The 24,356-nt window shown below is 47.1% G+C and overlaps 1 protein-coding gene across 1 annotated transcript in view; it reads right to left on the bottom strand.

Annotated features, from left to right (window-relative positions):
- The window catches only part of LOC132086175 (E3 SUMO-protein ligase PIAS2-like), a 48,445-nt gene extending 24,540 nt beyond the window's left edge, over window positions 1-23,905 (bottom strand). Inside the window, exons 1-2 of the mRNA XM_059491644.1 lie at window positions 23,437-23,905; window positions 152-236 (exon numbers count right to left, since the gene is read on the bottom strand). Of these exons, the coding sequence (XP_059347627.1) occupies window positions 152-236; window positions 23,437-23,905 (554 nt within the window). The remainder of the gene's footprint in view (window positions 1-151; window positions 237-23,436) is intronic.
- Between the last annotated feature and the right edge of the window lie 451 nt (window positions 23,906-24,356).

Below are 24,356 nucleotides of genomic sequence, written 5' to 3'. Positions count from 1 at the left end.
AAACAGAACAGTTAAACTCAGAGTAACTTCAGTGAGGATTATCATTCAGCATCTGCAAGCTTTATGTGCTGCATAAAAATGAACAAAAAATCCCACACTTTCTCCTGAAATTTTGCAAAATTTTACCTGGACTATGCCACACTCTTCTTACCTGGAAATACAGATTTCTCTGACCTGCTGAGGTGTTAAAGCAAAGATAAAAAACTTCTCTTGGAACCTCTGAATACTGCTCTGTACTACAAAGAGAGAGACACAAAAGAGTTTTAGCCATGGTAATTAAAGAAATTGATTAAAAAAGGATCTGCAATTTTGGTTTTGGGTGGTTTTTTTGGAACGACGGTTAAGTCACTTATATTCAAACTGTTACTGAACTGCATGCAACAAAAAACAAGAAGTAAGAATGGAACAAATAATTCATTCAACTATATTCAGATGGCTTAATATCACATTACACTTCACTACTAAAGAAGCTTGTCAAAGAGCATTATAATCCTTTCTCCTAAGAGAGAAAGGTGCAAACAAACACACACCAAATCATAACACAACTATTTTAATGTACTACAAGAAGAGAACTTACACCAGAAGTTATTAATGGACAGATGGAAAACTACTCAATTCAGAAACAACGAATTGTAACTAAACCTTTGAGAAGAAGGGGAGAGGAGAAGGGGGAGAGGGTACACAACCCCTAAGGCCACAGAAGCCAGCTAGACTTGATGTCTGGGAATTACATCAGTAGCATTTAACAATAAATAAATAAATAAATAAATAAATAAATAAATAAATAAATGGAAATTTCATATCAGAAACTGGCTTGTCTGTCAGTGATGGGAAGCTGTAATATTTTAGTATTAAAGGTTCAGTGTATGTACATGTTACTTTTTTACTTTCTTTCAACTTGAAAAGTTAGAAATCTTGACCTGAATAAAAGTACATTGGAGTTGTTCAACAATTTAAAGTAAGCAGAAAGAATGAAAACCACAAAAATAGCACAACTAAACCAGGCAAATTTGGAAGAGCTACTAGACTGTCTTGTACACTGTGACAGTGAGAGAATAGTATCTCTATGCCCAGAAAAAACCACTTATAAAGGACACAAACATGAAATAGTACCCAGGTAGAGCAAACACACACCAAGTTCCTCAAAAAATTCAAACCAGCTACATTGTACACGTATGCATGTGTGCACACACACATACCACAGACAACATTTTATATTTTAAAATAATACTTGAGCACATGTAAAAAAGATCATGGAAATGTTTTGTTATTGAATTGAGTGTTGGCTAAAATGAAACTCCAGACCTACACCTGCTCTTGTGTTCTCAGTGCAAAAGAATAACTACATTCATCTCTTTTAAAGAGTTGCACTGAAGTGGACTATACTCCTAGCTCTCTGACCTACCTGTTATTTGAATCCTTAATTCTCAAATACACAAAACTTGTTTGTTCCATATCTCAATCACCCAGGTCTACTAACTGGGACTCTAAGCTATGCATATCAATTAAAAAAAAAATAAAGGAAGCCTCATGTCCAAATTTGAACATGAATCCATGGTAAGAGTAATTTTCAGCCAATGCTCCTGTCCTTCTAAAATCAGTCATAGAATCATCAAGTTTGGAAGAGACCTTCTGGGATGCTGTGGTCACTACCATCAGGCCACCAATGGATGCTCAGATTTTAGGATTGGCATTTGGTACCACCACTGAGGACTAGATCCGCCTCTGAGAAAAACACAGGGGTTAAAAACCAGAGCTGTGCCCCCGGGAAGCTCTCTTTGGACTTCCGTTGGGAAAGGCTTTGGATCTCTCCCGTTGTCCCAGCTGCTGGCTAGGCGGGGGGAGGGGAAAAGCCACGCGGCCATGAGGTAGGCCCAGCCCAAGGATGGAAGGGTGGAGGAGCACCAAGAGACATCGGGCAGCCACACACGCCCCCCCCCCCCCTCAGAGAGAGAAGGAGGGAGAGCAGGCATCTGAATTTGATAGCGGCGCAGGCCCAGGAGGAGAAGGGGGGGAGCATGGTGTGAAGGTGCTGAGGTGCCCGGCAGGGCAGCGTGGGAGTTCCGGAGCTTTGGGACAGGCAGAGACTGAAATTTTTAGCCCTTTTCTTGCGTGATTGAGACTTTGCAAATGCTGATCCTCCTGGAGCTGAATAAGAAGAGAGATAAGAGATGACATAACAAGGAATAGGCCCGAGGGAAGTGGAGAAGACTGGCTGAGTGGGGGGAGAGATGACAGGGTGGCCTGGCTGGACTTTTCTTGTGTGGCCATAGACTAAACCAGTTTTTCCTGTGACACAGAGACTGCATTTAGGGGGAGGCAGTGCCTCAGAACCAGGAGGGTTCAGTGTGGGTACCCCTCGGCCCCAGGGGGTGAAAAAAAAATGGGGGGGACAGATGTCCCGAAGGAGAGACTGTGCCTTTTTTGGAGTGAGACAAGGCATCCTTGAAAGACAACCCTAGAAGCAGCTCTGGTCCACGCACAGTGGTGAGAGCACTGGGCATGGAAGGAAGATGTCACGATGGCAAAGGATTTTCCGGGCGGTGCTGAGTGGCATGGAAACACACGAGGTTTCAACGTGTTTTCAGGGGAAGCCTATGGGGCAAGAAGGACTTCTCTCCTCTTCATGAACTGAAGATTGAGTATTCTAAAGGGTGGTGCCAGACCAAGAGTTGGTGATTTGGAGGAATGTATTGCATTGGGAAATTTTGTGGGGGGAGGAGGAAAGTGCTTTTGTAAGGTTTTCATTTTTTCCCTTATGATTTTTTTTTCTTCTTTTCTTGTAGTTTAGTTAATAAAGTTTTCTTTATTTCTAAGCAGGAGCCTGCTTTGCTTATTCCTGGTCACATCTCACAGCAGACACCAGAGAGAGGGTATTCTCATGGGGGCACTGGCATTGTGCCAGGCCTAAACCATGACAACAATACTAATAAATAGTTAGGGAACATTTTTTACTATGTTAGGTAAGCCAGATTGAATTTCAAGACAGAAAACATATTTCAAAATAATTAAATACATTGAAGAGTAAGGCATTTGAGGAAGTGAAACTGAGATTTCAAGTTATTTGGAGGACAAAGGTCCATCCAACATTTTAACATCCAGTATGGCAATAACTCATAGGCTGAGAAACCTTCACTAATCTGAGTACAACACTGAACAGTGCAGCACAAAGTATCTATTTCAGTGTTGGATATCAGAACCTGCAGAATTGTTGCAACAAGATAAGGGCAAACTAACAAACCAGCACATTTGTTCTATTTACGTTGTTGCAACTTATTAATAATTACTGACCCTGAAATCCTTTTCTGTCGGGAGTTTAGTTCAAGCATGGCTTAAAGAAAAAGGCCATGAAGCCATGCAATTGAGAGAAAAGTAAAAGGTAGTTGCGAAGCAGTTCCAAAAGCAGTTCCCAGTCTGATTACTATAAACAATTAGACTCTCTCAGGCATCACTCTATAAACAATAAGGTTCTCAGACAGTCTTCCCATAACAAGTGTAACACCCTCTCTGGGAAAAGATGGCACCCTGGGAACAGATGTGGAAGTTTTGGGAACCTTTCATATCACAGTGGGAACACTGGTTTTGTTTTGTGTAAACAATTGTCGGTATTGTAAAACAAAAGGAGTGGTTAGAGTTTTCTCTGTTAGCCTATCGTAAACCTGGATTTTGGAATATGCATGAAGTTAATTAACACTGTTATTTAAAGTGACTGATCAGTCAATAAATCGGAGTTCGATGCATTATAGGATGGCCGTTCTCCCCTCACTTCAACACTTTTCCTGTTCACCCTCTGTATTGGGTCTGGCTAAGCTGGAGTTCATTTCCCCATAGCAGCCTTCACAGTACTGTCCTTTGCATTGGTAGCAGGAAAGGTGTTGAAAACACACCAGTGTTTTGGCTACTGCTGAGCAGCGCTGGCACAGCATCAGTGCTGTATCTCAACATTTTGCCCCCATCAAGGGGCTGGAGGTGGGCAAGATCCTGGGAGGGGACACAACCAGGCCAGCTGACCCAAATTGACCAAAGGAATATTCCATACCATACGACATCAACTCATATAAAAGCTAAGGGAGGGAGGAGGAATGGTGGGGGGGGCATTTGTTATTCTACAATGTTTGCCTTCTGAAGCAACCACTATGCATGCTGAAGCTCTGCTTCCTAGGAAGTGTCTGAACATCGCTTGTTGATGGGAAGTAGAGAATAAACTTTTTTTCTTTTTGCTTGTGCTCACACAAACTTTCGCTTATGCTTTAGTAAACTGCTTTATCTCAACCTACAAGTCTACAAGTTGTTTTCCATCTTATTTTCTCTCCCCTGTCCCACTGGGGAGTGATAGAGCAGCCTGGTGGACACCTGGCATCCAGCCAAGGTCAACCCACCACACCCTGACAGACGTGTTCCTCACTTGCACCAGGCAGACTTCAGGTCCAAATCTTTCAGTCAAAAGCAGAGGTTCAGACTAAATATTAGGAAGCATTTATTTACCAAAGAGGGTGGTCAAGCACTGGAACAGACTGCTTAGATACGTGGTCAATGCCCCAAGCATGTCAGTGTTTAAGAGACATTTGAACAATGCCCTTGACTATTACTCTAACTTGTGGCCAGCTCTGAAGTGATCAGGCAGTTAAAGGATCATTGCAGTTACCTTCCAACTGAACTATTGAGACAGAGTAAAGATCCATTCTGAATTAGGTGAAGTGTCTAGCAGCGGTGAAAAGTCTGAGGCCAAAGCTGAAGGAAAAACTCGCATGCCAAGACAGCAAGGAGACAGAGAAAGAAAAACAGAAATGACCACAAGGTCAATTTGCCCCCGACCTAGGAATTCCTTTGATAAAGAAGAACTGGCGATAAATGTCACGTGGAACGAATATGTATGAACCTATTGTGAAACTGTATGCATATGCATTTGGAAGGGGGGATAAAAGGAGACCTGAGATCTTCAGGGGTACGCATGCCTTTTGAGGAGAATTTTCTCCATATGCGTCCGGCGCCGTAAATAAACATACCGGGCTTTACAACTTTTATAAAGTTGTGAGGTTTCTTCTTTTCTCCGCAAAACATTATGGCGAGCCAAGCCAGGAGTTCTCTGTCCCCGCAGGGGCAGGGGGGATAGACGGACCTCCAAGGCGCGCCCTAGGATTTTTTTCCTGGTGGGGCTCCGCTTGTCTCAACTTGCCACCTGCGAGGACAGACAATGACCCGCTGGCCTGCGGAGGAAGATACGGTATGTACTGAGGGGCCCCCGGGGGAGGGAAAGGAGAGCAAGGGAGTAAACCACCCAGAGACGTCTGGGTTCAGCTGATGGAGCAGCTGTATTAGAGACGGGGTTCATCGTTCTGATAGAGCAGAACCGCTAGAGGCTCTGGGGGTGAGCCGGGTGAACCCGTGTATGTGTGTATTGGGGGTTCATTGTTCTGATAGAGCAGAACTGCTGAGCCCGTGTGTGTTTTGTTTGTGTGTGTGTGTGATGTCCGGACACTGTGTTGCTGTATGGTTAATGTGTGCATTGTGTGGTCAGTGCACTGTGTTTGTAATTGTGCAAGTGATAAGTGTATGGTGTATAAAAGAGAGTAAATCTACAGTGCCCTACAGTGCGGGGGGGTCAGTACTACCCATGTTTGAAGCAGCCGAGTGAGGCCTGAGGCACCGGCTGCAGCAGGCTGCGGGGGCAGGGAGAGAAGTGCCCTGCGGAGAAGCGAGTGGAGGAATGTCAGTGATGGTATTTATCATCTTTAAATGTAGTGATTTGTGTAGATTTGGTACATTTTAACTGTGAGTATGAGCTCAGAGAGTTCCTTTGCCTTGGATGTTTGGACTTGATCTCTAGACTGTGTGCTGTTATTTTGATTGTGTCCAGGAAAAATTGATGTGAGTAAATGCTGAATTATGGTATGCTGTGTTGTGTTGAGAAAAGTGAGCACTTTGAGAAATATGCCCTTTCCCAGTGATTTTGTGTGGTGATTTTCTTCCGCTGCATTGTGGTAATTTGATTCTCAGATTGTATAGTGGTGTTTGTGGAGATTTTAAGATTTTGTTGCAACAAGACTAGCATTTTACACAGGAGAACTATAGTACGGTGATTTATGCTTAACTACGATAAAGTGAGTTAAAGGAATTCCAAGAATTCTCCCCCTCACAGCAATTCAAGCCTTGGCTCTAGTGAATTTGATATAAAGGGGGGGGGGGTGCGTGTGTCTGTGGGCATATCAGAGTTTCGGCTGTGACTAGCACAGCCTTTTTGCAAAGCAGTAAAACAAGTGTAAGTAGACACAGGGCTTAATTAGATTGTGCAAGAAGAGAACTAGAAAAGACTGATATTTTGTAAAACAGAGTTTATATAGAAGAGATGAATGAGATTAATTAGTTAATGAGACTTATGAGATTTATGAGACTTCAGTTGGTACTGCAGTAAGTCTGGACTGGAAACAATCTGCTGTAGGGATTTGAAGTTCTCTGTAACAAACAGAAGAGCCTGCCTTTGTGGGCAATTTCAGGGAGCCTTTGGTGCATCAAGAGGCTAGCATGCTGTGTGAGGTGACAGTGGCTGTCCCCTGGGCACAGGGACAGCTCTGGCTTCCCCGTCTCCCCAGGGAACACGGGAATGGCCTGTGGGCAAAAGCTGGATGTGCAGGTATTATTGCAGTGCGGTGTTTATGAGAAACACTGGTATTGCTGTTTTGCTGTTCTAATAAGTGTCAGGACACATGCCCCGAGTGTAAATTAGAGGTTTCTGGTCAAGCGGATTCAGAACCTAAGGTCTTAGAGCTTGTGTGTGGGAATCACATCTGATACCTGCCACCTGGAGCTGTGTGTGTATAGGAGGAAAACTGAGAAACTACTGTGAAGGTGTCTGTAAAAAGGTGTGAGTGGAAGCGAGATAGGGCAAGGAGAAATAAATAATGAGAACTGACCAGAGCAAACAGGTTCCTAAATTAGCCCCTTTTGGGAGGGGCTCACTGGGAGGAGGTTGCCAGTAAGAGCAGCTCAGAAAATAAAAAGATTTATAATACTTCATTGCTGTTAGTACTGTTTTATAATAGGAAGATAAATGGGAAAGAGTTTTTGTATGCTGAAATGTCTTTTTGTTTTAAGAAATCACCCAGAATGGCAAAGAGACTGTGAGATCAGACCGCCCTCTGGTCTTGGCCCTTGAAAAGGAGAACAAGGCAAAGAGAAAGCAAATCAAACATGTTGTTCAGCATGCAGCATAAGATAGCAACATATGAAATCAGGCAAAGATTATCATGCTGAAATGCAAAGCAATCACAGTTCGCAAAATGAGTACATATGATTTGCTAAAGGCTCCTCCCAAGGTAAGGGAGGAAGGGTAAAGATGACCTCCCCAAAAGGGAAGAATTTTTGTCGACACAAGGGTCATATATTCAGTTTTAAATAAAGCTTTAGTACCAGTGGAGAATGTTTATGTTGTAGTGTGGGGAATGAACAACTGGCCAGTCTGAGAAGACATACTTGTGCAAACCTTTAAAGTAACATGTGTACTATGTGTACCTAAAAGCTTTTGTACAATTCGCTCAATTTGCTAAACATTCTCAAATGAGAAAGGTTACTCTGGAGGCAAATGATATAAAGATGTTAGGCTTAACATTAACAGACACTGAAATTAAGAAAGACATTAGTAAGGAGATATTAGAATAAGTAAATAAGTGTTTTCAAGGGTATGGGCCTCTGCTGTACCAGGGAGACTGAAAGATGCTCCCCCATGAGCATCAAGCTTAAGCAGAGAACACAACTAGTGAGAACTGAGTAGTACCCTCAAAAGGAAGATAAGGAAGGAATCAGCCCAATAACTGATAGTACTGGATTAAGGGCTGTCAATAAGATAACACAGAATTTATACCCTGTGGTAGCAAATCCATATACTTTACTAACTTGTTTAACACCTGAGCTAACCTGGTTCACTGTTTTAGGCCTAAGAGATGCCTCCTTTTGCCTCCCTATCCATGAAGCCAGCCAGAAAATTTTTGCATTCAAACACAAGCTCACATAGTCCATGTGCCTGAAGGCTTCAAGATTCCCCACTCCGATTGGAGAACAGCTTGCAAAGACCCAGAGTCCCGGGAAGCTCCACAAGAGGAAAGGAGGCTGTTGCATTACGTGGACGATCTTCTAGTAGCCACTCGGACGAGGGAAGCAAGAGAAGCCTGGACGGTAAGCCTTTTGAATTTCCTAGGATTCCAAGGACGCAGAGTCTCAAAGAAAAAAGCACAGGTAGTGAAACAGAAGGTAATCTACCTGGGGTAAGAAGTGAGTGCTGAGCAGCAGACTTTAAGGCAGGGAAGCCATATACCAAACCCTGAAACCCCAGACAATGAAAGAACTTCGAACCTTCTTAGGCATGGCAGGGTAGTGCCAGCTGTGGGTTTATAATTATGGACTGTTCACCAGACCCCTCTATGCTCTTATTGCCAATGGAAACAGAGATCTCCAGTGGACAAGGGACGCCACACGGGCCTTTCACCAGCTAGACAGTGCCCTCATGTTGGCTCCAGCTTTGAAACTTCCAGATGTAAGTAAAGCATTCTTTCTATTTTTTCACGCAAGGAATTGCCCTGGGAATATTGGCTCAAGACTTGGGTCCATACCAGAGGGTAGTTGCTTACTTCTCTAAGCAACTAGATGCAACAGCCAAAGGATGGCCAGGTTGCCTCAGAGCTGTAGCAGCAGTTGTGCTGAATATTCAAGAGGCATGCAAGTTTACCCTGGGACAAACATGACTGTGCTACTGTCCCACACAGTGTCCGCAGTACTGGAAGTAAAGGGTGGCCACTGGCTTTCACCACAGAGGTTTCTGAAATACCAGGCCATCATGGTAGAGCAAGACGATGTAGAGATAGTGGTGACTAATATTGTCAACCCAGCTTCTTTTCTCAGTGGAATCAAGGAGAAGCAGTACACCATAGTTGCCTAGAGACCACTGAAGCTACCTACTCCAGCCGCCCAGACTTAAAGGACACTCCTCCGGACGATGCAGAGACCTGGTTCACTGACAGGAGCAGCTACATTGCCAGTGGAAAGCGACATTGCAAAGTTCACAGTGACTACCTGCAGAGAGGTAATACAGTCTGGACCCTTACCAACAGGTACCTCTGCACAGAATGCTGAGATAAATGCATTGACCCATGCCTTAGAAACAGCAAAAGGCATTCAGAGTTGTGCATGCACATGGAGCCATCTGGAAGGAGAGGGGACTGCTGACCTCACAGGGATAGAAGAGACAATCCAGCTGCTGGAAGCAGTTCAGCTATCTGAAAAGGCATATTAAGGGCATATTAAGGGCATATTAAGGCACACCAGAGAGTGAGCTTAAAATTGGAGGAAAGAAATGAGCTGGCGGATGGAGAGGCAAAGAAAGCAGCAAAGGATGAGGTACAGATTTTCCTCAAAGGTAAGCCATAATACAATAATACTAATCAAAAGAGACGTACAACTGCAAGGGGTGGGCTACCATTGAAAGAGAGCTAGTAATCCCTTCCCATTTTCGTGGTTACTAGTGAAGGAAGGGCACTAGAAAACACACTAGGGCCTAACTACTTAGAAGCCTTTTATAGAGTGTGGCTCCTTTCTCGAAATGACCAAGGTTGCGAGTGATACAGAGTGCATTGAAATGAAGTGTTGACTTTGAAGTAGTAATTTCCACAGGCTTTCTAGAACACACATCTGATTGAAAGAATCGTTGTATCGTTGTCAGGAATTTATATGCCACTATCACTCAGGTGAGCTGATAATGTGGTCCTTGCCTCCAGACTAACCTCAAAATACCCCCCCGGGCCAAAACTCGGTCAGACTGGGAGAGGCCATGGGCCTGTACAGCAGTGGCAAATCAACTTTTCAGAACTCCCAAGGAAAGGGGGGTATCAGTATTTACTGGTATTAATAGATACATTTTCAGGGTGGCCAGAAACATTCCCCACCAGAACTGTCGAAGCTCAAGAGGTGACCAGATTATTTTTACAAGAAATAATACCACGCTTCAGAGTTCCAGCCACGATATCCTCAGATAAAGAATCACATTTCATTTCCAAAATAGTGCGACAGATTAGTAGCCATCTGGAGCAGGGAGTTAGATAGCCTGGGGATGATGTATATGTTAAGTCTCTTACAGAGAAGACTTCGGAACCACAGTGGGAGAGACCACTGCAAGTACTTCTCACCACCTTCACTGCAATCAAAATCAAGGAGCAGAATGCCTGGATCCATCACTCTCGGGTGAAAAAGGCCCAGAAGCCCCTTCAGGAGTGACACCAGGAGACAATGAACTGAGACTAAAACTTACTCAGGCAAAATGAGTATATTGCGGTCGGGAGTGTTGTAGTGTGTTTTTAAGTTTCTCAGTTTGCTCCCTCATTTTATGTATGTTCTCCCTTTGTTCTCCATAAATGGTTCCTCTCTTCCCAGTTTTCCCGCCACTATTGCCCTGACAGTTGAGTTACTATGGTTACCCCTGCCCCCATTAGTTGTCAATCTCCCAAGTTACATAACTGCTCCTCCCTTATCCCACCATATAAGTAAAGTTTTCCTCCTCCCTGGGCCCAGTCAATCACCCCCCACTCCTCCCTGCTTTCGAGAACATTCTTCTCTCTGGGGGTTGTGGTTGGCTGGCGTCCCGGGGCCCCTCCTTTGTTCTATGTTTATTGGATAAGTTCTTGTGTCAGTTTTCTTATGTACAGCCCCACATGTTCCCCTATTGGTTAGCTGGGCTTCCCCTCCCTTCTCCACCCCTTCCCTGTAAAAACTTTGTCTCCCCCGTGTTCGGGGCCATTTGCTGTGGGTTTTTCCACCTGTTGGTTGCCCTTTTTGCTGCCTGTGGACTCTTCAATAAACCGACGTTTTACCCCCAGCAAGTGGTCGCCTCCTCACTCGTCTCGTCCTGCGTGAACCCAAGTCCGCAATCCAGCCCAGCCCAAGGCCAAGACGCCAAGGGGGGCTGGCTTCTGATGCGCAGGGGCGTCGGCCGCTTCTCCCCTTTTACTAGCCAGACTTAGGGCCGCGTTCACCCTCGCGCAGTCTGCCGCCCAACGTAGGGGCTGACGAAGTGGACATTTCACCACGGACCGGACCCTGCGGAATTGGGATTTACTTACCCTCTGGATGCCGGACTACCCCAGGTGGTAGCAGGCCCCGTTATAGGGGCAGTGCTCCCTGGGGACCGGAGTCGGGACTCCTCGCACCCTCAGAGGACGACTCCTGAGATGAGGACGCTTGCCTGGTTTTTCGTTGTCGCCGCTGCAGGATTGGTAAGTTCGGGCCCCGACCTGGGGACTCTCCAGTTTCCCCCCTGCCTTTTTAACCTTCCCTAGGTGTATATGCCCTGCGTTGGGGACCTACCCCCTGCCTTCTCTCCTTGAGGTTTTTCCTCACCCCCGCGCCGTTTTTGTTTTCTCTTCCCTGTGGGTGCCGGATTTCCCCAGACGTGGGGCCGGACCCATCACCCAATCTCCTTTTTTCCCTCCGGCTGTAAACCCAGACTTTGGGGTGGTGGGGGGAGCAGGGGCCGGCGGCGGGCGGCTCATTGTTTAAGTTCTCGTTGTTTCCCAGGCGTGCGGTTGTGTCATCAGAGGATTTTCCCCCTTTCTAGTGGCAGCAGCTCCTGCTCTAGAAAGGCGCCATGAGTGCCGGCTTGGGAAAATCCCAGAAGGAGGTTTATTATGTTGTAAAGGGTTTGTTGCTTGGGGGTGGTCAAAAGGCCCCCGAGCAGGAGTTAAAATGTTTAGTTAAGTGGGTATTTTCTAGGTTCCCCGAGGTCTCCCCGGAACTCGTAAAAGAGCCACGGTTTTGGGCAGCCGTTGTGGCAAAATTAGAAGAGGCCATAAATTCCGGGGAGACAAAATTGGCCACCGTGGCGTATTGCGCGCGCAGAGTGTATGCGACACTCCGCACGTCTGGGGAGCCTAAGAAAAGTCCCGCGGGTTCTGGTTTGTCCCCTCGTTCTCCTCGTTCAGTTGCCCTTGCCCCTCAAACCTTTCCCTCATCCCGTAGGCAGGAGCCCTCGAGGGGGATTTTGAAGGCCGACCAGAGGCAGGGGGCCCATCCTGCCCCTGCTCCCCCTCGACCTGCTCGGCCTCCCCCCTCGAGGAGCCCTGGCCAGGCTCCTTCTCTTCCCTTACCCTCTACCCCGGTCCCCAAGTCCCCGGCTTCAAACCCCAAAGTTGTTCGGTTTTGCGAAGACCTTCAAAAGGGCTCCCTTGGAGCCTGAGATGGCGGCGGCCACGCGGCCGTTCCCACCAGGGCTCTTTCCTCTCCTCCTAACCCTTTCCTCCCTGATGCCAACCCCTTCCTTCCCCTGGACCCAACCTCTTTTTCGGTTGTCCCTCCCTCATATCTTCCCTCTGCCCCTTCCATTTCTCCGCCCTCCAATCCTCCGTCGGTTCCTCCCCAGGTTCCTCCCCCGGTTCAGCCCCCTGTTTACTCCTCCCCTGCACCACCTTCATAGTCTGCTCCACCTCCGAACTCCATCAAGGAGGTGGAGAGGGGTGGTGTGCCGCGCCCACTCCCTCGCCCTGCCCCATTGCCAGACCCTGCCCCGACCTCCTCCAATTCCGGTTCCCACGCTCCCCCTTCCGGTTCTCACGCCTTGTGTTCGGGGGGGGGGGGTGGATGACTGGAAGCCGGGGCAGGCGCCTTTATTGGAAGCCGCTCCGGTTACGTACCACCTCAGCAGGGAGGGGAGCCCTCAGGCCCAGTGGGTGCCTTTAGCACAGGCCCGGATTAAGGAACTGTGCAAGGCGCAGAAGGACTACTCCCAGGGGTCGGAGTACTTCCGGGGTATGCTCCGGAATGCCCTTGCACTGGGAGATTTGGTGCCGGTGGACCTGAGGGCCCTCTTCTCCAGTTTAACAAGACCCATGGAGTTTAGGGTCTGGGTGGGGGAATGGAGGAGGGAGATATTGGAGGTTGTCCCGATTCTTTGGGGGAATCCTTCAATGTCTCATGATGCGGACGGTTTAGTAATCTCCCAAGAACATCTTTTGGGCGAGGGACAGTGGGCAGAGGGGGCAGCTCAAGCAAAGGCCTTGTTCCCGCCTCAGCTTGTAGAGACTGCTAGAGCAGCAGAGCGGGCCTTTTATAAGCTAGAGGTGGTGACCTCCCAATGGGAGGACGATGAAGTCCGGCAGGGGCCGCAAGAGCCTTATATGGTCTTCATCGAGCACCTCTACCGATACATAGTGGCGCAGGCGACCGGGGAAGATGACAGGGAGAAGATACTCCTGAGGATGGCGTATAGCAACGCCAACCAGGAGTGTCGGAAGGCCATCAGGATTCTCCCTCGCAGTCCCCGGCCCACGGTGGAGGCCATGATAGAGGCCGTAGTAGGCCAGGTATCCCTACCATCGCGGCCTAAAAGAGCCTCAGTGACTTTTGCGGAGGGCCCTGAACCAGACTTCCTTGATATAGAAGCTGCCCCCGTTGCCGGACCCCCAACACCCGGGTCCGGCAGAAGAGCAACGGCCACCCACCCCTGCCACCTCTGTGGCAAGACAGGGCATTGGATGCCCCAATGCCCGATGCAATTAGATTATTTAGAGTATAGAAGGAGGCGGGAAAGGGAGGAGAGTAAGGGCACAAAAAACTAGGCCCGGAGCGCAGCCCCTCCCTGTGCGAAGACAAAAATGCGGCAGGCCACTTAACAACAAGCGGGGAGGGAGGAGACGAGAGAGAGCCGCCAACATTTGCTTTGCCGGACTTGACTTCTTTATCGGATATGACTACACCAACCTGTGGTACTGTACCTGCGCTTAACACCATGTCCTCTGTTTCCCCTTACAGGCTACAGCTAACTAGGGACTTTTATCTCCCTAGTAGTGACATCCAGCTGGTGTCTGTCGACCTGCAACACCCGGGTCGCTGGACGAAACTTGGACGTTGCAGGTGGACTGTCGTCGGGGACACGAAGCACACACCGCGAGACATTCACATCGTCCCTGGTCTGGTAACTACCGACCGGGACAGTTTCGCGGTAGGGCTGTACTGTGTCCGACCCCCACTCTTCCTCCCTAAGGGACAGATTATTGCCCAGGCTATTCCGGTTCCAGATAAAGATCATTGGAAAAACTCTGTGGAGAGGACATCGCCTCCGACAGTAGCCTGGGCACAGCTGGTGGGGAGGGAGAAGCCCCGCCTGACTTGTCAGCTCTCGTTGGGCGGGGACAAAAAGATAGTGAGGGGTCTTTTGGACACGGGTGCGGATGTGACGATCATTCCCTCTCGGGAGTGGCCGTCACATTGGGACTTGCAAAGCGCTGCGGGCACGATCTCAGGTGTTGGGGGCCTTCAATTGGGCAATCAGTCTAAGAGCATTGTGCAAATTAAGGGGCCCGACGGGCAATTGGCCTCTATACGCCCATTCGTTTTAGATTACACTGAGCCTCTCTGGGGAAGGGACCTACTAGCCCAGTGGGGAGCCAGAATTGACCTCCCAAAGGCTCCCCAGGTTTTTCGGGCAGTGGCCACTGAGGAGCGCCAGACCTGGAAGCTGAATTGGCTGTCAGATAAACCAGTACAGGTCTGGCAGTGGCCACTCAACAAGCAAAAATTAAAGGCGCTCAATGAGCTCGTTCAGGAGCAGTTACTGAAAGGCAACCTGGTGGAGACCATGTCACTTTGGAACTCCCCAGTGTTTGTAATTAAGAAGCCTAATAAGGACAAGTGGCGGCTCCTGACAGACCTCCGCCAAATTAACGAACAAATAAGTGACATGGGTCCTCTTCAGCCAGGGATGCCCTCCCCAGCAATGCTCCCCCAAAATTGGAATTTGGCAGTTATAGATATAAAAGATTGTTTTTTCCAGATTCCCCTGCACCCAGACGATGCCCCGCGCTTTGCGTTCACGGTTCCGTCCATCAACCGTGAGTCCCCAGCCAAGCGCTATCATTTGCGTGTGCTTCCGCAGGGCCTTAAGAACAGCCCTGTGATCTGCCAATGGTATGTCGCTTCGCTGCTGTCACCCATACGTACAGCCCTCGGGAATGCCGTCATCATCCACCATTACATGGACGACATCCTCGTGTGTGCGCCCGACCACAGTCTGCTTGCCCATGCGCTTGACCTGACAACCAATGTGTTGGTTGCTGCAGGGTTCGAGCTCCAGCAGGACAAAATTCAAAGGATGCCACCTTGGAGGTACCTGGGTCTTGAGATTACCAAGCGGACCATTGTTCCGCAAAAATTGGCTATTAGGACGAAAGTCCAGACCCTAGCGGATGTCCATCAGCTGTGTGGGTCTTTAAATTGGGTGAGACCCTGGCTAGGCATTTCAACTGAAGACCTATCCCCCCTTTTCAATTTGTTGAAAGGGGGAGAGGGGCTTAGTTCCCCTAGGGATCTCACCCCAGAGGCGGAGGTGGCCTTGGAGAAGATACAGAAAGTTATCTCAGCCAGGCAGGCCCACCGTTACCATCCGGGCCTGTCCTTCAAATTTATTATACTGGGAAAATTGCCACACCTCCATGGCATGATACACCAGTGGGACACCAGTGTAAAGGACCAGGGGCTGGGTGACCCCCTCTTAATTATAGAGTGGGTGTTCCTCAGCCACCATCGGTCCAAAAGAATGACACGGCCACAGGAGTTGGTAGCCGAACTGATCCTCAAAGCAAGATCGAGGATCAGGGAGCTGGCGGGGTGTGATTTCACATGCATACATATCCCAATTAAATTAGAATCGGGCCAACTTAAAGACCTTTGAAGAACTGCTGCAAACTAATGAACACCTGCAGTTTGCACTAGATAGCTACACTGGGCGCATCGCAGTAGATCGGCCGGCCCACAAATTATTCAATTCTGAGTTCAAATTATCGCTGAAAAAGGTTCAGAGCAGGAAGCCGCTGGATGCCTTGACAGTTTTCACAGACACGTCTGGAGCATCCCACAAGTCAGTTATGACTTGGAAGGATCCTCAGACTCAGCAGTGGAAGACCGATGTTGTTGTTGTGGAGGGCTCTCCACAAGTTGCTGAGTTGGACGCAGTCGTCCGGGCATTCCAGAGATTCCCTGGGCCTTTTAATTTGGTTACAGATTCTGCGTATGTCGCAGGTGTAGTGTCTCGAGCTGAGTCTGCGGTTCTTCAAGAGGTCACCAACAAAAGATTATTTGATTTGCTTAACAGGCTCATCGAGCTAGTCTCCCACCGCGAGCACCCTTTGTATGTTATGCATGTGAGATCACATACTGATCTGCCCGGGTTTATTGCGGAAGGCAACCGGCGTGCCGACTCTCTGGCCGCAGCTGCTGTTACGCAGGCCCCTCTCCCAGACGTGTTCGGCCAGGCTAAGATCAGTCACCAACTTTTCCATCAGAATGCGCCTGGCCTGGTCCGGCAATTCAATCTGACGCAGGATCAGGCCAAGGCGATAGTGGCCACATGTCCCCAATGCCAACATGATCAGATGCCTATGGTGGCCTCGGGGGCCAATCCCCGAGGTTTGGCAAGCTGCGAGGTGTGGCAGATGGACGTGACACATATCCCATCTTTTGGTCGATTGTGTTACGTCCATGTCTCAGTTGATACCTTCTCTGGGGCTATCTATGCTTCTGCCCACACAGGCGAAAAGGCAGCAGATGTCCAGAAGCATCTGCTTCGGGCATTCGCTGTCTTGGGCATCCCTAGGGCCCTAAAAACAGATAACGGCCCTGCGTATACCTCCAAGGAGCTGCGGAGCTTCCTGCAGCAATGGGGAATAGTCCATAAGACTGGCATCCCCTATTCCCCAACAGGCCAAGCCATGGTGGACAGGGCCCACCAGAGCCTTAAGAAGATCTTATCCCGGCAACAACCGGCGATGAAGGTGGAGACCCCCCACGTCCGGCTGTCAAGAGCATTGTACATGCTTAACTTTCTAAATTGCTCTTTTGACAGCCAAAATCCTCCGGTGGTCCGGCACTTCGGCAGTCACCAGCAGCTGCAGCCTAAAGCCAGGCCACCGGTTCTTGTAAAAGATCCGGAGACCTGGCGGACGGAGGGCCCCTTTGACCTGGTGACCTGGGGGAGGGGATATGCCTGCGTGTCCACTCCCTCAGGCCCCAGGTGGATTCCATCCAAGTGGGTCAGGCCTTTCGTCCCGAAACAGAGGACCAAGAAGGAGGCAGTACCACAGGTCCGGCATGCTTGTTGGTGTCGGCGGAGGAAACCACACCATCAGTCTTCGTCCTTCTCTCCAGATCTCCCCTCGGTTACCGAAGAGCCCTCTCCTCCAGCTTCTCCTCCACCCCTTGACCTCCTATGTCACGTTTCCTCCCATTCACCCCCTGCTCCAGCTCTTACCCCCCGTATGTTTTATTTAAACTGGTTGTTTGGAGAGGAACCATTTTTGTGAATTCGTTATACTTTTACTATATTCTCTCGTTTCAGTTAACATCTCCCCCATGGCCTCCGTTTCAACATCACCGGCTCCCAACCCTAGCCTGCTAATGGTGATCATGACGACCTGCGGACTACTTTTGCCACCTTCGGAGCCGTGGGTCATCCCCCAGCCGAAAGTCAACAACTGGCGTGCCTTGGCTCAATCGTTAGGACAGGACAATATATGCCTAGACACCGGCGCAGCAGAGGACCCGATGTCATCTTGCCTTGTGGGGACCCCTTTCTCTCCAGGTGAGTTCCCCCCTGCCTTCCAAAGTGCCTTTACCCCGATCCTAGCCCAGAGCCTTACTATACTCCCCAGTTTTGATTCCTCCAACGCCTGGAGAGACGGAGTGAGCAGGCTGGATCCTGCACCCTCCGAGCCCACAGAGTTACATCTCCTCGGCTCGGCCAATGCATCAATTTGCTTTCAGTTTGATTATACAATCACCCCCGTCGAGAGGGGTAGTGAGGTGGTGCTAGAGTCCAAGTTGGAATACCAAGCTAAGCAGTGGTGTAAGGCTGTCCTAAAGATCCTCGGCCCCACCACTACTGGACGGACCCCTTACTCCCTTCCCCGAGGTGTGCTTTTAATTTGTGGCATCCCCTCTGGCCTGGTCGGAGGGCCGTGCACTTTTGGCCGGCTGACGCTGTTTACCCCCAACATCACTCAAATTATCAATTGGAAGAGGACAAACATCACATCCAAATTGGCTAGACCTAAAAGAGGTCTCAAAGATCTCACTGAGGACTGTGATGATGAAATTACTCATTGGTCACACTCAAAATCCGTCGCCTTTACCATCTTGTTGCCTTGGGTATCGGTGGTGAAGGCTCTAGGTGAATTGGGCCGCCTAGAGTGTTGGGTGGCTAAACAAGCAAATTTTACTTCAGCCGCGCTCTACGACCTCCTCACAGACGAGGAAATAACAAGGAAGGCGACACTCCAAAACAGAGCAGCAATAGATTTTCTATTGATGCTCCATCATCATCACTGCGAGGAGTTTGAGGGCCTCTGCTGCCTGAACCTGTCCTCTCGAGCTGAGGACGCCAGACACTCCATCAAGAAACTCCAAGACCTTCTACATCAGGTTAAGCAGGAGACATCAGACTGGCTGGGAGACATTTTCAAGGGTTGGGGCCTTAGCGCGTGGGCCAGTTCTATTTTAGAGTCAGCTTTTAAGGTTGTTTTGAGTTTGATCATATTTTCCGTTTTAATCATGTTGATCCGCGGCTTGGTCCAAAGACTAATAGCAAAGGCCACCTCACCCACTGTAAACCACGCTGCAATTCCGTCGGAAGAGCACTTCGAGCTGGAAGACTTCTCCCCAGAGGCCGAAAAAACTGTGGACGAGGAAGGGTCAACCGAGCCGCCTCATGAACATCCAGAGACAGACGAACTCCAGCTCGGAGAAGGCGAAGACTGGCAGGACCAGCCGCGGGCCTCAGAATTTTGAGTTTATATGGACATTCTTGTTTCTTTTTATTTTATTTGTTAAGAAACGGGGAGATGTTGTAGTGTGTTTTTAAGTTTCTCAGTTTGCTCCCTCATTTTATGTATGTTCTCCCTTTGTTCTCCATAAATGGTTCCTCTCTTCCCAGTTTTCCCGCCACTATTGCCCTGACAGTTGAGTTACTATGGTTACCCCTGCCCCCATTAGTTGTCAATCTCCCAAGTTACATAACTGCTCCTCCCTTATCCCACCATATAAGTAAAGTTTTCCTCCTCCCTGGGCCCAGTCAATCACCCCCCACTCCTCCCTGCTTTCGAGAACATTCTTCTCTCTGGGGGTTGTGGTTGGCTGGCGTCCCGGGGCCCCTCCTTTGTTCTATGTTTATTGGATAAGTTCTTGTGTCAGTTTTCTTATGTACAGCCCCACATGTTCCCCTATTGGTTAGCTGGGCTTCCCCTCCCTTCTCCACCCCTTCCCTGTAAAAACTTTGTCTCCCCCGTGTTCGGGGCCATTTGCTGTGGGTTTTTCCACCTGTTGGTTGCCCTTTTTGCTGCCTGTGGACTCTTCAATAAACCGACGTTTTACCCCCAGCAAGTGGTCGCCTCCTCACTCGTCTCGTCCTGCATGAACCCAAGTCCGCAATCCAGCCCAGCCCGAGGCCAAGACACCAAGGGGGGCTGGCTTCTGATGCGCAGGGGCGTCGGCCGCTTCTCCCCTTTTGCTTGCCGGACTTAGGGCCGCGTTCGCCCTCGTGCACAGGAGTAGTTCATACTTTAGTTTACAGGATTTTTTTGTATGGAATTATAACTGAAGTTTTAAGACTAGAGAGTACCTCTACCCAAAGCAGTGCTGAATGGCCTTTGTCCCTGGCATTTAATCAGTATACTGGATCATAGGAAAACCTTCTGAGATAAAAGATTTAAACATATCTACTGTAGTAATCCACGAGAATCAGGTATGTGAGGAGCAAGAATAGCAGGAACAGGAACTGTGAACACTTCAAGGAATCAGAGGAGAAGAAATCAAAGTAAAGTGCTGGGTTATCAATAGGATGGCTTATGAGAGACCAGATGTAATTAGTGTCTGAACCTCCCCTGGTGTATATGAACACCAGGAAGTCTGTGATAACCTAAGTGAATCAGACTGTTGGTGTAATTTCACCTTGATACAGCCTGTAGAAGTGACCTGCCTTTGAGCTCGAATTGCTATCAGACTTTCATTTGAATTCAAAGTGGACACTGCACTTTCTACCACAGCAGGGCCTTATACACCCCATACTAGTTCAGACTCTACCCAAACTCCAAACTTGAACCTAACGTAGTAAAGAATGTGACTGAACAACAGCTATTACTCAATCCAGAATGGTCTCTCAAATGTGTGGAGTTGATAATGCAAATTAACATCTCAAAAATCCAAACAGCCTGCTCCTCATTCCTAAAAACTTCCTTTGAGGGCTGGACAACATGGTTACAAAAACAGACATATCTCAGGAGCAGAACAAGAAAGGGAGGAGCCAGCTCTCCTGGTGCCTAAAACCAGGAACACCAAGAAATCAGTTTCCTTAGGTCATTTTCCAAGCTGGTTGGCTGAACACTCAGGCAATGGCTGGTAAAGGGTGCTGAACTGCAGGTGGTGAATTAACCCAAGCAAGGAAGGTGATTTTCTTTATTTATAGCTATCCCTTTTCCTACTGAGATTTGGATCAGTGATTGTCCCAGTCTGAGGCAGTTGGATTCTGCTTAAAAGAGGTAGAGAGAGAGAGACCCCCCCTCAGAGCTCAGCAGCAGGCTGTAGGATTTTGAGCATCACTTTTGTGCTGAGTGTTTCAAGTAGCAGAAACCTCGTCCCAGTTTCTTCTGAGGCACTGCAATGAATTTAGGCTCTTCTCTCAGATTTCCCTTTCATTATTTACTTGAGGCTTGGACCTGAAATCTTTCTACCCAAATCCCATTTGTTCCAGCCAGTTTTATTCTTATCTGTTTGACAAATGTTGAAGTGAAGGGGAGACGACCATCCTTTAATGCATCCAACTCCGATTTATTGATCGATCAGTCACTTTAAATAACAGTGTTAATTAACTTCATGCATATTCCAAAATCCAGGTTCACGATAGGCTAACAGAGAAAACTCTAACCACTCCCTTTGTTTTACAATACCGATGATTGTTTATTAAAAACAGAACCAGTGTTCCCACTGTGATATGAAAGGTTCCCAAAACTTCCATATCTGTTCCCAGGGTGCCATCTTTTCCCAGAGAGGGTGTTTTGCTTGTTATGGGAAGACTGTCTGAGAACCTTATTGTTTATGAAGTGATGCATGAGACAGCCTAATTGTTTATAGAAATCAGGCTGGGAACTGCTTTTGGAACTGCTTTGCAACTACCTTTTACTGTTCTCTCCACTGTATGCCTTCATGGCCTTTTTCTTTAAGCCATGCTTGAAATAAACTCTCCACAGACAAATACTGTTATCTTCTACCCTGAACACAGTCCACAGCTTGATCTTAGCTAGGGGCAAGGTGGGTGAGGTTTTGTAGACCAGGAGAGACATTCCTGCTTGCCACACATCTGGGAAATCAGGTGCTTTGCAGGGGGAAGGAGAGGTTAGATTCCCTGAGGTCTCTACATTTCAGAACAAACATCTGCCTCAAGTATGACCTAAACCTCTGTCAGATACACTTGTGAAGTGTGTCTGAATTTGCAGTGTGAGCCCAGCACATCCCTCTGGCAGGGAGGGATGGTCATGGACAGAAATCAGTTCCTGTTCCCCATAACAAACATCTAACTGGCATATTAGGGACAGGATTAGGAGTTTTAAATGGAATTGATTCAGAAATACTGATGAATAAACTGGCCACTGCAGCAGGTAGCCTAACAAAATTGAAGCAGCCTTTATAGTAATCTCTATTGGCATTAGGAACTAGCCAGTGACAGATTTCAAAAGTACTGCCAAAGTAAGGAAGTATGAAAAGGCCGGGGACCAAGACCACAAGCTGATAGTAGAAGCACTTAGTATAGTTCAAGATAATGTGTCTTTAGCTTTCAGTTGTATAAAAGCACAGTTATGGATACAAGCAACAGCAGCTCTGATCATATGGGAAAGGGGTGAAGGTAATTTTCCAGTTGAAATTCAAGAAATTGTGTGGGATAATGCAATTGATATTGAAAGGAAGTTTCAATCCTGGTGGACTATGGTGAATTTCACCTATGATCCTGTTTCTAATATGGCCACTGCCTTTGTGCTTACCATACGTAATGCCCAAGATGTGTGTTTGGACACTGAACAGAGTATTTGCCACTTTGAAATTCATCCAGTCACTGACCAGAAAACTCTGCTCGTATATACTGGAAAAGGGTGTATGCTTGAGAACTGCTTGTGCTGCTGTACAAATTGATAGCAATGATGTTATTCTGTCTAGTAGAAACCATTCTCATCTCTGTATTTGTAATTTTGTTAAGATTATTGGGTGAGATTTTTCGTATTTGATACCAGTAACATCCCACCAGCTGATTAAAGCCAATTACACAATGTATCACAGACTACCACCTACCCCTATTGGGATGAACCTTACATTAGTAAAACAATTAATTAAGCGCCAAGACCTATTGGAAGTCTTGAAAGAAATCCATGAAAGTGGAAAGAAAACCTTAATTACTCTCCAACATGATACAAAGGAGATAACCAGAGTTCTACAAAGAATAAAACAAAATATGGATCATCACTGGTGAGATGTGATCTTTGGATGGTCACCAACTGCAAATGGAATCTTTAATAAGTTGTGCCACCCCATTGCAGTTTTACTAATATTAGTTGAGATAAGCTTAAGATTATCTATTATATTGTTAATTTGGAACTCGAGAATACTACAACGAATGGCTGTACTAACCTCTTTATCAAACGTACATAATGAAGCATTAAAAGACACTTATTGCCATGAAGGTTTTCATTAAGTAAAAGAATTTACTTATTTCCTAGGAAAGGGGGGAATGAGACAGAGTAGAGATCCATTCTGAATTAGGTGAAGTGTCTAGCAGCGGTGAAAAGTCTGTGAGGCCAAAGCTGAAGGAAAAACTCGCATGCCAAGACAGCAAGGAGACAGAGAAAGAAAAACAGAAATGACCACAAGGTCAATTTGCCCCCGACCTAGGAATTCCTTTGATAAAGAAGAACTGGTGATAAATGTCATGCAGAATGAATATGTATGAACCTATTGTAAAACTGTATGCATATGCATTTGGAAGGGGGTATAAAAGGAGACCTGAGATCTTCAGGGGTACGCATGCCTTTTGAGGAGAATTTTCTCCATATGCGTCCGGGGCCGTAAATAACTTTTATAAAGTTGTGAGGTTTCTTCTTTTCTCCGCAAAACACTATTCTAGTCTATTATTTAATATTCAAAAGACAAAGATCTTTAATCATATAATATTAACAAAAGAGAACACTGTTTTCTGAGGTGTGGCTTGGCATTGGGTGACAAGTGGTGAAGAGAGGACAAGGGTAGAGATGAGAAGGGAAAGGAGTTTCCACTTTTTCCCAGCTGCAAAAAGCCATTTAAGTCAACTTTGTACTGTCATTAGCAACACTTATTTCATGAATTAAGCAACTTACAGAGCTATTGAACACTTACCTAGACTTGTAGGTTTTATGAGCACATCAAGCACATCATAAAATGATAAGCTTTTCAGTTGAATATCAGGATGAACAGGTGGAATTGGAAGGGATGGCTGCTGCATCTCAAAGTTGGGCTTAGTGTCTTGGAGGAACACAGAACTGACAGGTGTGGAAGGAGACCGAGGTGTGACTGAAGAAGAGAGTGGATGAATGTCAGCAACAATGAGGTCAGGCTCAGCAGGAGAGGAACTACTGTCCAAATTGAAAACTGCAGGTTTTATAGCTGATAAATCTGAAAGTCCTTCAATCGTCCTTGGGTAACGACGGCTATAAAGTTCTTGGATTTTTATCTGAACTGCTGGGCTGCAGCCGCTCTTCAGTAAGAGCAGTGTCCTCATCAGGAGGTCATGTTTCGGCCCGCTTTTATTATGTCCAGCAAACCCCAACAACACTTGCAGTTCAGAAACACGAAAACTTGATACCATATTCTAGAAAGAAAAGAGAGGTAAGCACAGGTAAACCAACAGTACCCCAAGTAGGCACTTTTGAGGAGCCCAGTAAAACATGTTAACTTAAATCATTCTAGTTTCACACTTATCTTAGGTACTACCTGACACAAAAGTATAGTTAAAAACAAAGTGTCCAGGATGAAGACTGAGTTTGGTTGTATTATAATTTCAAAGACTTGTTTCCACACTCAAACAAAATACATAAACCTTCATGCAACCCATGCATTAAATAGGTTAAATGGGTCTCAAATTCACAGGCAGAAACACAAGTTCTAACACAAAGTATCAGTCTCACTTCATGAAATAAGCAAACAAACAAACAAAAATCCTGATGAATATTATCACCTGTCTTCCAACACATTTTAAGCACTCCCTTATTTTATTTCCTAAGTTCTGCACAGTTTATTTTGAAAATTCTTTTATTTTG

The sequence above is a fragment of the Ammospiza nelsoni genome, chromosome W (assembly GCF_027579445.1).
Source record: "Ammospiza nelsoni isolate bAmmNel1 chromosome W, bAmmNel1.pri, whole genome shotgun sequence".
In the NCBI taxonomy this organism is placed as follows: Eukaryota; Metazoa; Chordata; class Aves; order Passeriformes; family Passerellidae; genus Ammospiza; species Ammospiza nelsoni.
The sequence above is the reverse complement of the archived record's forward strand: the minus strand, read 5'-3'. Positions and strand labels throughout refer to the sequence as shown.